The sequence below is a fragment of the Saimiri boliviensis genome, chromosome 20 (genome assembly GCF_048565385.1).
Source record: "Saimiri boliviensis isolate mSaiBol1 chromosome 20, mSaiBol1.pri, whole genome shotgun sequence".
In the NCBI taxonomy this organism is placed as follows: Eukaryota; Metazoa; Chordata; class Mammalia; order Primates; family Cebidae; genus Saimiri; species Saimiri boliviensis.
This window is the reverse complement of record NC_133468.1, coordinates 11689560-11706261: the sequence shown is the minus strand read 5'-3', so window position 1 is coordinate 11706261 and position 16702 is coordinate 11689560. Positions and strand designations below refer to the sequence as shown.

Here is a 16702-nt window from a genome sequence, read left to right as displayed (position 1 = left end):
CTTCCACAGATTTGTCTTCTCTAGAATGTCACAGAGTTGGAATCATACAGTATGTAGCCTTTTTAGATTGGCTTCTTTCACACAGTAATACACATTTAAAGTTCCTCCCTGTCTTTTCATGGCTTGATATACATTCCCTTTTAGTGCTAAATATTACCCCTGTTGTCTAGACGTACTCCAGTTCATTTCTCCATACACCGACTGTAGGACACCTTGGTTGCTTCCAAGTTTGGGCAATGATGGGCAAAACTGCCATAAACATCTGGGTCCAGGTTTTTGTGTAGACATACGTTTTTGATTCCGTTGTGTAAATACTAAGTAGCACAACTGCTGGATCATATGGTAAAAGTATGTTTAGTTTTGTAAGAATTGCCAAACTGCCTTACAACGTGGCTGTACCATTTTGTATTTCCACCAGCAATGAATTAAAGTTCCTGTTCCTGTGGTTCCACATTCTTGCCAGCATTGGGTGTTGTCAGTGTTCTGGATTCTGGCCATGCAAACAGGTGTGTAGTGGTTTCTCATTGTTATAATCCACATTTCTCTGATGACTTATGTGGAACATCTTGTCACATGCTTATATGCCATCTGTGTATCTTCTTTGGTGACATGTCTGTTAAGGTCTATGCCTTATTTTTTTTTTTAAATAGGTTAATTAATTTTCTAACTGTTGAGATTCAAGAGCTCTTTCTATGTCTTTCACATGTATTTTCTCTAGTCTGTGGCTTGTTTTTTCATTCTCTGCACAATGTCTCTCACAGAGCAGAAATTTTTTATTTTAATAAAGTCCAGCTTATTCTTTCTTTCATGGATCATGCCTTTGGCGTTGTATCTAAAAAGTCACCAACAAGATCATGTAGGTTTTCTCCTACATTGTATTCTACAAATTTTATGGTTTTCTGTTTTACATCTAGGCCTTTAATCCATTTTGATTTAATTTTTGTGAAGTATATAGGATCTGTGTCTGTATTATTTGGGAGTAACGGAGGCAATATGGTGTCTAGAGCTGCTGCCCCAATTGCTAAAGAGACTATCTTTTCTCCATTGTATTACCTTTGTTCCTTTGTAAAAGATCAGGTGACTATATTTGTGAAGGCATGTATTTCTGGGTTCTCTATTCTTTTCCATGGATCTAGCTGTCCATTCTGTTGCCAGCACCACACCATCATGATTATTGCAGTTTTACTGTAATTCCTCAAGTAGTGTTAATCCTCTGTCTTTATTCTTCTTCAATATCCATGCTGGCTTTTGCTTCATATAAAGTCAGCTGGTAGATATCCACAAAATAGTTTGCTGAGTCTTTGATTGAGACTGCATTGAACCTATAGACCAGTCTGGGAAGAAATGACTGACATCCTCAGAATAGTCTTCCTGCCCATAAGCATGAAATCTCTCTCCATTTATTTAGTTGTTTTGATTTCTTGAATCAGAGTTTGACAGTTTTCGTCACATAGATCTTATAAATATTTTGTTAGATTTATACCTAAGTTTTTCATTTGGGGTTGGGGGGTGCTAATAGGAATGTTATTGTGTTTTTTGTTTTGGGGTAGGGATGCTAATATAAATGTTACTGTGTTTTTTGTATTTTTGAGATGGAGTCTCGCTCTGTCACCTAAGCTGGAGTGTAGTGGTATGATCTTGGCTCACTGCAACCTCCACCTCCCAGGTTGAAGCGATTCTCCTGCCTCAGTCTCCTGAGTAGCTACGACTACAGGTACATGCCACGAGGCCCAGCTAATTTTTGTATTTTTAGTAGAGACAAGGTTTCACCATGTTGGCCAGGCAGGTCACAAACTCCTGACCTCAGATGATCCACATGCCTCAGCTTCCCAAAGTGCTGGGATTTCAAGCAGAAGCCACCATGCAGTTATGTTACTGTGTTTTTAATTTCATATTCCACTTGTTCATTGCTGGTATGTAGGTAAGCAACTGATTTATGTATATTAACCTTGTATCCTGCAACCTTGCAATAATCATTTATTCGTTCTAGGAGGTTTTTTTTGCTGATGCCTTCATTTTTTTGCTACAATCACGTCATCTACAAGCAAAGACAGGTTTACTTCTTCCTTCTTGATTTGTAGACCTTTTATTTCCTCTTGTCTTACTGTGTTATCTAGGAGTTCGAATACAATGTTGAAAAGTAGTGGTGAGTAGAGACATCTTTGCCTTATTCCTGATCTTAGTGAGAAAGTTTCACATTTCTCAGCATTGAGTATGATATTAGCTATAGGCTTTTAGTAGATACTCTTTATCAAGTTAAGAAAGTTCTCCTCTATTCATAGTTTACTAAGGGTTTTTAACATGAATGAGTGGTCAATTTTGTCAAATGCCTTTTCTGCATCTATTGATGTGATTTTCTTTTTTGGCTTATTGATATGATGGATTACATTAATTGATTCTTGAAGGTTAAATGTGAAGGTAAGCCTTGCATACCTGGGACAAATACTTGTTCATATTTACTGCATCTTTTAATATATTGTTGGACTGGGCTTGCCAATATTTTGTTGAGGATTTTTGTGTCCACACTCATGAGTGATATTGGTCTGTGGTTTTCTTTTCTTATAATGTCTTTGTCTAGTTCAGTACTAAGGTAATGCTGGCCTCATAGAATGAGCAAGGAAATATTCTCTCTGCTTCTATCTTTTGGAAGAGGTTGTAGAGAACTAGTATTATTCCTTGCTTAAATGTTTGGCAGAATTCACCAGTAACCAATCTGGGCCTAGTGCTTTCTGTTTTGAAAGGTAATTAATTATTGACTCGATTTCTTCAATAGACAAAGACCTATTCAGATTATCCATTTGCTTTTATGACAATTCTGGCAGATTGTGTCTTTCAGGGAATTAATTCATTTCAGACAAATTATCAAATTTGTGGACATGGAGTTGTTCATAACATTCTTTTATTATTCATTTAAAATTCATGAGATCTATAGTGATCTCTTTCATTTCTGTATTAGGAATTTGAGTTCTTTTTTTCCTACATTAGCATAGCTAGAGGCTTATCAATCTTTTCAAAGACAAATCTTTTGGTTTTCATAATTATTTCTATTGATTACCTGTTATCAATTTCATTGATCTCTGCCCTAATTTTCATTAACTCTTTTATTCTGCTTACTATGGATTTAATCTGCTCTTTTTCTAGTTTTCTAAGGTAGAAGCTTAGATGACTGATTTTAGTCTTTCTTTTCTAATATATGCACTCAAAATTGCAAAATTCTCTCTAAGCTTTCACTGCATCTCACAGATTTTGATAACTTGGGTTTTCATTTTCATTTAGTTACACCCGCATACATGCGCATGCATGTGCGCGCGCACGTGCACACGGAAGGAAGGAAGGAGGGAAGGAGGGAAGAAGGGAGGGAAGGAGGGAGGGAGGGAGGGAGGGAGTCTAACACTGTCATTCAGGCTGAAATACAGTGATGCAATCACAGCTTACTGCAGCCTTTAACTTCCTGGGCTCAAGTGATCCTTCCACCTCAGCCTCTTGAGTAGCTGAGACTACAGACACATGCCACAACGTCCAGCTAATTTTTTTTTTTTTTTTTTTAAATAGACAGAGTATCCCTATGTTACCCAGGTTGGTCTCAAACTTCTGGGCTCAAGCAATCCTCCCACCTCAGCCGGTCCCAAAGGGTAAGGGTTACAGACATGAGCCGCTGTGCTCAGCCTCAAAATATTTTAAAAATTTTTCCTGAGATTTCTTCTTTGTTTATGTGTTATTTAGAATTATGTTACTTAATCTTAAAGTATTTAGACACTTTTCCAGCTTCTTTTTGTTACTGATTTCTAGTTTAAGTCCACTGTGGTATGAGATTGGTCACTGTATTAGTTTCTAGCCTTTTATTTTTTTATTAACTTTTAAAATTTATTTATTTTTGACTTCTCCGTAAGTTGCTGGGATACAGGTGGTATTTGTTTACAGGAGTAAGTACTTCAGTGGTGACTTGTGAGATTGTGGTGCACCCATCACCCAACCCGCAGATGCTGTACTGTATTTGTAGTCTTCTATCCCTCGCCCCTCCCACCTTCCCCCCAACTCCCCAAAGTCCCCTGCATCATTCTCATGCCTCTGCATCCTCATAGCTCAGCGCCCACACATCAGTGAGAACATATGGTGTTTGGTTTTCCATTCCTGAGTCACTTCACTTAGAATAATAGTCTCCAGTCTCATCCAGGTCACTGTGAATGCTGTTAATCATTCCTTTATATGGTTGCATAATATTCCATCGTGTGTGTGTGTGTGTGTGTGTGTGTGTGTGTGTGTGTCTATCACAGTTTCTTTATCTATTCGTTGATTGAAGGGCATTTGGGTTGGTTCCACAACTTCGCAATTATGAAACTGTGCTGCTGCTATAAACATGCATGTCCAAGTATCTTTTTCTAATAATAACTTCTTTTCCTCTGGGTAGACACCCAGTGGGATTTCTGGATCAAATGGTAGTTCTACTTTTCATTCTTTAAGGAATCTCCACACTGTTTCCGTAGCAGCTGTACTAGTTTACATTCCCACCAGCAGTGTAGAAGTGTTCCCTGTTCACCACATCCACGCCAGCATCTACTGTTCTTAGATTATGGCCATTCTTGCAGGAGTGAGGTGGTATCGCATCGTGGTTTTGATTTGCATTTCTCTGATTTTTTTTTCATGTTTGTTGAGCATTTTTTCAGACATTGCACATTTTTTCATAAGTTTGTTGGCTATTTGTATATCTTCTTTTGAGAATTGTCTATTGATGTCCTTAGCCCACTTTTTGATGGGATTGTTTACTTATGGATTTGCTCGAGTTCTGGATATTAGTCCTTTATCAGATGTACAGATTGTGAAGATTTCCTCCCACTATATGGGTCGTCTGTTTACTCTGCTGACTGTTCCTTTTGCCGTGCAAAAACTCTTTAGTTTAATTAGGTCCCAGCTATTTCTCTTTGTTTCTATTGCATTTGCTTTTGGGTTCTTGGTCATGAAATCCTTGCCTAAACCAATGTCTAGAAGGGTTTTGCAATGTTCTCTTCTAGAATTTTTACAGTTTCAGGTCGTAAGTCCTTAATCCATATTGAGTTGATTTTTACGTAAAGTGAGAGGATCCAGTTTCACCATCCTGTATGTGGCTTGCCAATTATCCCAGCACCATTTGTTGAAAAGGGTGTCTTTCCCCACTTCATGATTTTGTTTGCTTTGCTGAAGATCAGTTGGCTGTATTGGGATTTATTACTGGGTTCTCTCTTCTGTTCCATTGGTCTGTATGCCTATTTTTGTGCCAGTACCATGCTGTTTTTGCATGCTATCGACTTTATCCATTAAAACCCTTAGCATATTAATCGAAGTTCTTTTAAACTCTTGGTTTGATAACAACAACAGCCCTGTCATATCTTACCTGAGTCTGGTTCTGACACTTCCTCTCTTCACACTGTGTTGGGTGTGTGTGTTTTGTCTTTTACTATGCCTTGTAACTTTTTTCTTGATAGGTAGGCATGAAGTGCTGGACAAAAGAAAATGCTATACGAAGGCCTTCAAAGAAGTGAAGTGTTCTATAGTCCCACGACTAGGTCTTCTCAGTCTTTTAGTGCGCCTCTACCTCGACTTCACAAGTACTTCTCAGTTCTCCCTCACCCCTTTAGGTGCGACCAAATGGAGGAAGAAGCTGGAATTGTGTACTTCCCTTCCCCAGGTCAGTTAGGCTCTGGCTAAGCAGTTTCTACTGAAGGTAGACCTTGTTAAGAAGTACAGAATATTCTGGTATAGTTAAGAAGGTTTCTTTTGGTAGGCCATGGCAGGCGGATCACGAAGTCTACAGATTCAGACCAATCCTGGCCAACATGGTGAAACCTCATCTTTACTAAAAATATAAAAATTAGCCGGGCATGGTGGCATACACTTGTAGTTCCAGCTACTCAGGAGTCTGAAGCAGGATAATCACTGGAACCTGGGAGGCAGAGGCTGCAGTGAGCCAAGATCACACCACTGCACTCTAGCCTGGCAACAGGGCAAGACTCCACCTCAAAAAAAATTTCTTTTCCCTTCCCCTTGCTGCTGTAAGCACAAGACTTTTCTGTGATAATCACTGTGAGAACCTGGTAGAGCTCTTGGCACAAAAGTGTGGTGGGGATCCCTGATGACTGGGTCCTCCTCAGTTTTTATTTCTCAGACTTGTCCCACACTAAGCTTCCAGCAATATTTCAATTACAGTTCAGGTTATCCTACCCAGGCACTGGTTCTCCCAGAGGTTTCTGCTCCAGTGAGTTACGATTCTCTGTATCTGTCTGTCTCTCCAATTTGTGGAGCAGCAGCTTCTCCTGTGACCTCTAGATTCTCTTAGGAATCTAAGTAGAACGGTTCATTTTTCAGTTTGTTCAGATTTTTACTTGTTGTCAGGACAAGAAGCAACTTCTTATATACCAAACCCACTCCCTTCTTTTAATCTTTCCAGTGTTTCCAAGTTATCAATACTGTTCATATCTAATGAGAGATGGGAATTAATTTGTTCAAAGGTTGAACTATTAAAAATAGACTCTGTGGCCCTATTTCTTGACATGTACAACAATACCATCATAATTTGCAGTGTTCCTACAGTTTACTGCAACTGCAAGTGATCAAGATTTTATAAATGCTGTAGACATTGAAGTATAATGTCTTTCTACGATAGCAAAGCTTGCTTTTCACTTCTGACCTAATGGAACCTGGGTTATTTTTAAAGTGATTAGTGATCAAGGACTGGTGCAGAACGCAGTAAAAAGGTTTCTAACCACTGGTCTAGATAATCTCCTCAAAGTGTACTTCTGCTCTACTATTCTATGTCTTGTAAGTCAAATGGGTGTGCCTCACAATTAAGAGAATTATTTAGAAACCACATCTAGTGTAAATGAATTACAAGCCCACAGCCAGACAATGCTTTGGCAAAGTTGATATAAACCATTCTTATCTACTCCTTAAAGAAAAACCACCAGGATTAAATAGTAGCATATGTCACATTTTCTAGAGTATGGTGGCCATAGGTTAGGGCTATCAAGTATACATAAAAATAGGGTTCTGAGGTCCAGGAATGGCGGCTCACACCTGTAATATCAGCAGTATGGGAGGCCAAGGCGGGCTGATCACTTGAGGTCAAGAGTTTGAGACCAGCCTTGCCAACATAGTAAAACCTTGTCTCTACTAAAAATACAAAAAAATTAGAAGCGTGGTGGTGGGCACCAGTAGTCCCAGCTACTCAGGATTCTGAGGCAGAAGAATCACTCTCTTGAACCCGGGAGGTGGAGGCTGCAGTAAGCTGAGATCACACCACTGCACGCCAGCCTAAGCAACACAGCAAGACTCTGTCTCAAAAAAAAAAAAAAAAAAATTTAAAATTTAAAAATACAGTTATGTGGTCAAATAAGTTTTGGAACTTGGGAAACAGTGTCTCTATTGTAGGCCTTCTCAAAGCCTTCATATGCCACTGTATCCTGTGAATTTCTAAGCTGAAGATACAGTGGGTAATGTTATCTAAACTTCTTTGGAGAACATTATTCTTTGCCTAGACTGCCTGCTAACATCATGTAGATTTACATCCACAGAATATCTTTTGGCAAATATTGCCATACATATAGGAAATCAACAGAATAGTTTCTTATATTCTATAATTCAGAGTGTCCTTTGCCCTAGGTAGCTAAAATTACTAAAATGCCACTATTTCACTTTTTAAAAAACAAAAAATAAAAAATTATTTACAAAAAGCAAAAAAACTTCATTTCGCCCAAAGTAGAACAACAACAGAAAACAGGGCCAAAATAGAGAAAGCCTGCTACAATCTATCTCTCCAGCTGACTCCTGATAAAAACGAGTTGAGAACTCTGAAAAGTAAGGGGAGAGAGGCAGTAAAAGGTAGAGGTGGCAATGGGTCAAAATTGGAAGAAATAATCTGCATGGGGGTGAATTTACCATTGTTTTTGTTTGTTGTTTTCCCTTTTCTTTTCTTTCTTTTTTTTTTTTTTAATTAAATTGAGACAGTCTTGCTCTGAAGTGCAGCGGTGGGATCCTGGATCACTGCAACCTCTGCTTCCTGGGTTCAAGCAACTCTCCTGCCTCAGCCTCCTGAGCAGCTGGGGTTACAGATGCCCACCACCACACCCAGCTAACTTTTTTTGTATTTTTAGTAGAGATGGGGTTTCACCATGATGGCCAGGCTAGTCTTGAACTCCTAACCCTCAAGTGATCCACCTGCCATGGCCTGCCAAAGTGCTGAGATTACAGGCATGAGCCACCACACCCAGTTTTTCCCTTTTCTTCCTATTGTGGCTTTTGCTCAAAGGCAGGCCCTGACCAGGAAGGTCTACAGCGAAATAGCAATACATGCAGCTAAAATTCTGAAAGAAATCCCTCTTTCTAGGCAGACGGGCTAGAAAAAGGTCTCTGGGGGTTTCTTTTCTCTCTCTTCTCACAGGGTTCATGCCCCAGTCATGGAGACACACTGCAGAACAGTGGAAAATATAACAAAAATCCAAGAGTGACCCAACTTTTCTGGCCAGAGGAAAAGGGGAAAAAATGTCCTTATGAGCTGAAGAGACTTAGGGAAATCCAAGAGAAAAGAGCTGGAAATAAAAGAACCCAAACAACACATGACTTGGGCTTACCCTTGAGCTGCTCTTGCACAGAAGAGACCGAACCAGCACAGCAAAGGCTGTCTAAATGAGCTGACACTTAAAGCACTGCTAAAGCCTCAGACTAACCTCTGAGTAGTGAAAGCCCATGACAGACCCAAAGTGGCATGGCAAAGGTTTTCAACAGTGGAAAAGAGATTAGAACCACACCCCCAACCCCTCTGATGAAGTCAAGACAGAACTTGTGTTCTGAACGCAACTAAGTTGACTATCTGCTTAAAAACACACTTACCCAAATACATTCTCCAGAGGACTATAACAGGACCCATAGTCTTTACAACATAATATCCACAATGCCCAAAATACTAGTTTAAATTACCTGGCATACAAAAACCAAGAAAAAGGATCAATTCTCAGGGACTAGACAATCAACAGATGTCAAGCTGGAGATTACCCAGAGGCTGACATGGTTAAAGACATTAGGCAACTAACTATACTCCATTGGATAAAGATAGACATGCTTAAGGTAAATGAAAAAGAGAGTAATTCTCAGCAGAGAAACAGAAACTATAAAATATCATACCTGAAATAAAAAATGACTTGATGGCAGCGGGGTAACAGGAGAATAGAGATGAAGAGATGAAAAATTCAGTCAACTTGAGGATAGGCCAATAGAAATTATCCAGAAAAGAAAGCAACAAAAATTGAAAACAATATGGAACAGTATCAAAAGATCTGATATTGGCCGGGCGTAGTGGCTCAAGCCTGTAATCCAAGCACTTTGGAGGCCAAGGCGGGTGAATCACCTGAGGTCCGGAGTTCAAGACCAGCCTGACCAACATGGTAAAACCCCATCTTTATTTAAAAAAAAAAAAAAAAAAGATCTAATATTTATGTGATTAGAGGCTCAGAACAAATGGAGAAATTGATACAGAAAAAAATATTTTTAAAAATAATGACTGAAGACTTCTGAATGTAATGAATGAAAGATGTAAATTTACAGATTCAAGACATTCTGTGAAAGGATTTTTAGATATAACATCGAAAGCATGATCCATAAAAGAAAAAAATGGTAAGGTGGACTTCATCAAAATTAAAATCTTCAGCCAGGCACAGTGGCTCACGCCTATAATCCCAGCACTTTGGAAGGCTGAGGCAGGCAGATCACCTGAGGCCAGGAGTTCAAGACCAGCCTGGCCAACATGGTGGAACCCTGTCTCTACTAAGTAAAAAAATTAGCTGGATGTGGTAGCGCATGCCTGTAGTACCAGCTACTTGGGAAGCTGAGGCACAAGAATCGCTTGAACCTGGGAGGTGGAGGTTGCAGTGAGCCGAGATTGTGCCACTGCACTCCAGCCTGGGTGACTCCATCTTTAAAAAAAAAAAAAAAAAAACCCAAAACCAAATAAACAACAACAAAAAAATTAAGTCCTTTTGTGCCATTAAAGAGATCATTAAGAAAATGAAAAGATAACACACTAATTGGGAAAAATATCTGCAAAACATATCTAACAAGGGACTTGTATCTAGACTACATAAAGAACTCTGAAAACTCAATTATAAAAAAAAGAACCCATTTTAAAAATGGGTAAAAGATCTGAAAACAAACTTCACCAAAGAATACAGAGATGGCAAGTAAGCACATAAAAAGATGCTCACTATCATCACTGGGGAAATGTGAATTTAAAGCAAAGTGAGATATGTCCACACACCTATTAGAATGGCTAATATCGCCAGGAGTGGTGGCTCATGCGTGTAATCCCAGCACTTTGGGAGGCAGAGATGGGAGAATTACACACAAGGTCAGGAGTTCAAGACCAGCCTGACCAACATGGTGAAACCCCATCTCTATTTAAAAAAAAAAAAAAAAAGAATGACTAATATCAAAAAAACTGAGACTATCAAGGGTTGGCAAGAATGCAGAACAAAAGCAACTCTCAGGCTGGACACAGTGGCTCACGCCTGTAACCCTAGCACTTTGGGAGGCCGAGGCAGGTGCATTACTTGAGGTCAGGAATTCAAGGCCAGCCTGGGCAACACGGTAAAACACCATCTCTACTAAAAATATAACAATCAGCTGGGCATGGTGGCATGTGCTTACGGTCCCAGCTACTCAGGAGGCTGAGGCAGGAAGGCAGGAGAATCACTTGGACCCAGGAGTCGGGGGTTGGTGTGAGCCAAGATCACACCACTGTACTCCAGCCTGGGTGACACAGCAAGATTCCGTCTCAAAACAAAGCAGCAACAACAAAGCAAAACTCTCATCACTGTTGATGGGAGTGTGAAATGGCACAGGCACTCTGGAAAACAGCTGGGCAGTTTCTTAGCAGGTGAAACATATGCTTACCATATGAGCCAGCAACTCACTCCTCAGAGTTTTCACCCAATGAACTAAAAACTTATGTTCCCCAAAAAACCTACAGGTATAAACTTATGGTAGCTTTAATCATAATTGTGAGAAACTAGAAACAACACAAACGTCCTTCAACAGGTGAATGGGTAAGTACAGGAAAGAGAAAGAAAAGCCTAGGGAAAGAAAGGGGCAAGACAAAGGAACTGGGGCAATGAGAGAGTTGCTCCATATCTTGATTGTTTTAACAGTTATATACCTCTGTGTGTTTATCAAAACTCACAGAATTATACAACAGAAGAGCAGACTTCCCTGTTTCTAAGTTAAAATACTTTCTACGAAGTTTAAAAAGCTCAATGTTTTCTTAAATACGAGGACATAAGCTGCAAACAATGTAAAATAAAATCAGATCAGATCAGCCATCAAACAGATTAAACATGGAGAAATAATCCAGTCTATCTACTATTGAAAACTGAATGAAAACAATGTTAAGTTGCTCTGTTATCCTATGGTATTATTCTCTAAGTCCTTCTCAGAAACTATAAAAGGTAACAGCTTTGGTTTAAAAACCAGCAATACTCTTACCAGCTGGCAAAGTAATCAAGAGCCCTGTGATACTGGGATATTTTCTATTTACACCTAATATGGAATATAGAGTGTGAATGTGCTTAGAGAAGAATAAGAAGTGAGACAATCCAGGGTCCTGTATTAGTTACAGGGAAATGCTCTGGCTCTAGTTCTTTAGAACTACGCTGAGAGCTGCCAGGATTGAGTGGAAGAGATAAAAACCAATCTCAAGTAAATGGAAAGATTGTCACATCTAGTGTCTAACACATAACCACCATTCTAAAAATAACACATACAAAATTCATTCATTCACCTTAATAGAATTATCTCGTAGGCCACTGATAATTTTTTCATCATCGTACTGTAAACAGTAGACACCTTTACTATTTTCAGAGCGGCACTGAATCCTCTGCAAGTTGTGTCGTCCACACCGCCAGTTAGATTCTATAGTCTAGGGAAAAAGGAGGCAAGAGATGAGTTTTTGTGAATCAATTTATTCTACTAGGTTTCAGACTTTGGCGTTGCTTCCAGAAACAGCATACCACCGATACCCCAATCTTGGTTTGTATAACTGTCTGTGGATAGGAATTATGCTCTTTTCCAAGTAAGACACTAACCCAACAATGTTTTTTCTTAAACTTTCCCTGCCCATTTGGCAACTGTCGTAGGATTTCCAATGAGTTTTGGACTGGGCTTGAAAAAACTGGCCTAGACAGAATTCAGTATGTTTAAAGAATGCCATTTGCACCCAAAATAGGCAAGTAAGTAATAACTCATTGGGTCGCTCCCTAATCCCAATTAAAATACCTTCATTGAGCATATGTTGACAATCTATGCATCCAAACAAAGCATTGTCTTGATCAATGAGAAAAGATATTGAGCAACTACTAAAAGCCAACTAAATAGGAAGAATTTTCTTTGCTGTCATTTTTAACCTTCTTAATGTTTCTGTAATGTCTCATTTTGGCCCTGGATTGTTGTTCCTCTTATCTTTCATTCAACATTTGCTGAGATGTTTATATACTCCAGGTACGGTGCTAGGCACTGAGGATAAAAAGAACAACAGGAGGCATACTGCATTCAGGGAGGCAGCACTCCAATACCTAGGCCCATAGTGTCTGGATCTAGACAGACCCTGAACTGAGTTTATTTGGTTAAATGATCTACACAATAACCTTGGAAGGAAGCTCTTATTATTTCCTTTGTACAACAAGAAAACAGAGTTCAATTTGCCTGCAGCCACGAAATCAGTAATCAGACCAGATGGAAATCACACTCAGTTCTGATTTTGAACCCATGCCTTTGCTACTAACATTCATTATCTACAAAGCAAGATGGGCCTGCCTCTTGAGGCAGTGCACACAGAACATAAAAAGATCAGTAACAATTCCAGATAAAATGTAAGTGCCAAATGAGTGATAAAAATTCTAAGTGCTACAGGGCTTAAGGGAGATAATGAGCTCTATAGCCTGAGACCACTGGGCCAGGGTTAGTGAAGAAGTAGGTCATGCCCAGAGCACCAGAAGACCTAACCTCTGGTAGTAGATATGAGTGATTTTTAAGGCTCAAAAGAGATAATGTCTCTACTAAGAGTAACCAAAGTCTGAATTCCTGATCCCTGAAATTGGGGAACAACAGGGGTTGCAATGACCTGTTACACTTCAGTTCAGGATATAGTTCCTCTCTGAGTAGCTAATTATCTCTGGGCAACTAAAAGTCTAATTATTTGCTTTGTTGAAGAAAGGAGATATTCATAATAGGTATTTATTTACTGGCTCTGCTGACAGCTAACAAATTGTATTTCTTTTTATTTTGAAGACAGTATGCCTCTGTGCACTCTAAAATGTTAAAATTTACTGAAAGCTGTATGCCAGGCACTATGTTTTCCTAACACTATGTCACTCACTTCATATGTTTTGTGGCTAATTTAATCATAAACTCGGAAGCAGGAATCATTGTTTGCATTTTATAGAAAAGGAAATGGAGGGTTGGAGATATCGACACTCATATACTTAAAAAGGGAATATTTCCATCATTTATGGCCCCAGTGCTTAACAACAGTCCTGGAAATATGGTATCTGCCCTGAAGGAACTCCCATACACATCCATGAGGGCAGGACGGCATATTTCCAACACTCAGGAGATGCCAGGAGGTGCTATGGAGATGCCAGGAGAGGGGAAATACTCATCTGTCTATCTGCCAGTAGTTCAGAACTTCCTAGCCTGGGTCATCATCTCTAATGACTTGGTAAAGTGTTAGATAGATAAAAGCACATTTCAAAACAAAACAAAACAAAACAAACCCAAACCACTTCTGCTACCTCTATCAAGGCAGACAACAGATCTATCTGGATAAGCAACTTTTTAAAAAGAGATCTAGAATACAGGAATTTCTTAAGCAGAACTCAATGCTTGGAATCATTTAGAGAAACAATATATTTTTAGATAGTGACTGAGCCATCTCAACATGCTAAGCATTCCAGGAAAATACTGAGTTAGGAGGCAGATGTACTGCTAATAAGTCTAACTTGTGGCCAGTGACTCTTAGTGAATGTATGACTTCATGTGAACCCAGAGTATTACAGCGATGAATTCATAGTATGTCTTTACATATATATCAGGTGTTATTTTTAAAATTCATGTAGCCATTCTTAGGCTTAAGAGGTATATAATTGCCGGGCGCGGTGGCTCAAGCCTGTAATCCCAGCACTTTGGGAGGCCGAGGCGGGTGGATCACGAGGTCGAGAGATCGAGACCATCCTGGTCAACATGGTGAAACCCCGTCTCTACTAAAAATACAAAAAATTAGCTGGGCATGGTGGCACATGCCTGTAATCCCAGCTACTCAGGAGGCTGAGGCAGGAGAATTGCCTGAACCCAGGAGGTGGAGGTTGCGATGAGCCAAGATCGCGCCATTGCACCCCAACCTGGGTAACAAGAGCGAAACTCCGTCTCAAAAAAAAAAAAAAAAAAAAAAAAAAAGAGGTATATAATTGCTTTAAAAAGTCACTGAATCAGTGAGCAGCTTTGTTACCCTCTATATTTCAATTACTAGAAAAAGCACATTTACTATTACATGGGAGCTTGAGGGGAAAACAATTATTTTAATTTAAAAGAGGAGGTGGGGGGAATCCCTATACCAAAAAGAATTTCCTACATGTCTCCCACTACTCTAAAATGTTTCCAAGAAGTGAATGATGTGGCTACAATCTTTAACTGTACCCAAAACCCTAAAGACGCAGCACAGAAGACTACACAGAGGAGCCAGGGTCAGGCTACACACTCAGCCTGTGATACATCAATCCGCTGAGATGTCTGGACAGAGGATGACAACAGTAAAGGCTGGGCTATAGCCCCATTCCCAGCCCTCCAGTAAGAGCTAGGGAAGAGGACCTCTCAAAAACTCTGCTAGATACCAGACCTTTATTCTAAGTTGAACGGCAGTCAGCAAATGGCTTAGCTTCTCAACACTTATAAAAAGCCTACTTTTCTCAAATAAGTTTCTGCATTTTAAAAGAAATCGTTTGTCAGCCAATTCTTAATGTGTCATTTTAGAAAGTCCTCACCTAGGACTGTTTTAAAAATCATTAGTTTCCTGAATCCCAAAGTGGAGCTTGTTTTGAAAAGCCATGAAAGAGACTCGGAGCCAGATGAGGGAGCTGACTGCTCTGCTGCGCACCAACCCTGGGTAGTTCCTCTTCTCAATTCCCAAGGCTACCTGCACAAGAAAACAGCACTTCCTGTCAACTACACTGACCTAAAACACTACGCCATGATGTCTGATGACCTTGACTCTTACTTGAATGCTTATAAGCCAGGGAGTTTTTTTTGTTTGTTTCTGTTTTTTAAAGAAAAACTAGATCTTTAAAACTGGCAGGTAGCCCACTGTGGTAGAAAATACCTAGGTCAAGTAGCAACTTTGGCAAAGGTCTTTCACTCTCTGTAAAGATGGGAATGGTAGTATCTACTGCCTCAAAACCACTGTAAGGTTCAAATGAGATTATGTCTGTAAGTTCTCATTATAGTGCCAGCAAATGGTAGCAGTTATGTTCTTCTTCAGTTGTTGAAAACACTAACTAAAAAATAATAGTGAGCTGCAACAACAAATACATATATATTCTCACAAAGGTGCCAGATACTATTGTCTCAGTCTAGGCTGATACTTAATGCTAACAAGCCTTAGCCTTCCCTAAACATTCCCAGGAAGACAGGCTCAGCCTTCAAATGGAATCCAACTATTATCTTAATGTCAGCAGCAGGAATAGAGGTCATACACAGGTGCACCTTTTTAATTATGTGGATACCTATCATTTCACTTAGCCATCATGTGGTATGGCTACTGTAGAGGAATATTTCATGTTTTTGAGAACTTGTAAAATCCCCTTACCCTGTGCAAATTTTCAAAATACTGGGAAAGTAGCCATGATACACAGAGTATACAGCGGCATTTAAATTGGCAATAGAGTGAAAACAGATGTCTGAGTATAGAGGAATAACATTATTTTTAGAAGCCTAAACACAACTGGGTGGGTGGGCAAGTTTTGACATTTTCTGGTCAGGACAATGTTAATATCAGGTTCGCAAACCACAAAAAAAGCTCCCTGCTTTCCCTGAATAAAATGTGGCTTATTAAAAGGTGTGATACAACACACCATCATTTTCCCAGTGGTCTGTCCAAGAAGAGCACTTCAAAGGCTTTAATGCAATGAATGAAGAGAGGAAGAAGGTAGATCACTTGAAGGAGTTTATCACTACTCAAATGGCAAAAGAGAAAAATCCAAGTTCGGAATACCAGAACTCTAAGGCCATTATAACAATTCCCATCTCTCTGTTAATGGACACCTGGGGGCATGCTAGAGTGAAAACAGCATGAGCTTTGGAGTAAAATCTCAGCTTCGACAATTTGAGGATTAAATTAAATCACTTGTAGCAAAGTACAGTCAGTCCACCATTAATGGTAACAACAATAATAATAATAACAACAACAACTAAGACTTTAGCAAAGGAGAATATGGCTGCTGCTTTTAGGAGCGAGCCTCGGGTTTTCTAGGAATTCCTTCTCAATTCGGAGACCCTCTAAACCCTCTCTATGTGTGGCAAGAACACCCAGGCGAGATGAACCTTTGCAGAAAGCTTACAATACATATTTAGTCTCCCCAGACTCCATGCTCACATCCTCATTTCCTGAATAACACGAGTTGGCTGCATTACGCCAGGT

At 39.6% G+C, this 16702-nt stretch overlaps 1 protein-coding gene across 8 annotated transcripts in view; it reads right to left on the bottom strand.

Moving 5' to 3' along the window:
* FBXW11 (F-box and WD repeat domain containing 11) overlaps nucleotides 1-16702 on the bottom strand; it is a 144863-nt gene that overhangs the window by 21761 nt on the left and 106400 nt on the right. For all 8 annotated transcript variants that reach the window (XM_074390255.1, XM_074390256.1, XM_074390257.1 and 5 more), the window contains one exon: nucleotides 11798-11935. In XM_074390255.1, coding sequence (XP_074246356.1) covers nucleotides 11798-11935 — 138 coding nt within the window. The remainder of the gene's footprint in view (nucleotides 1-11797; nucleotides 11936-16702) is intronic.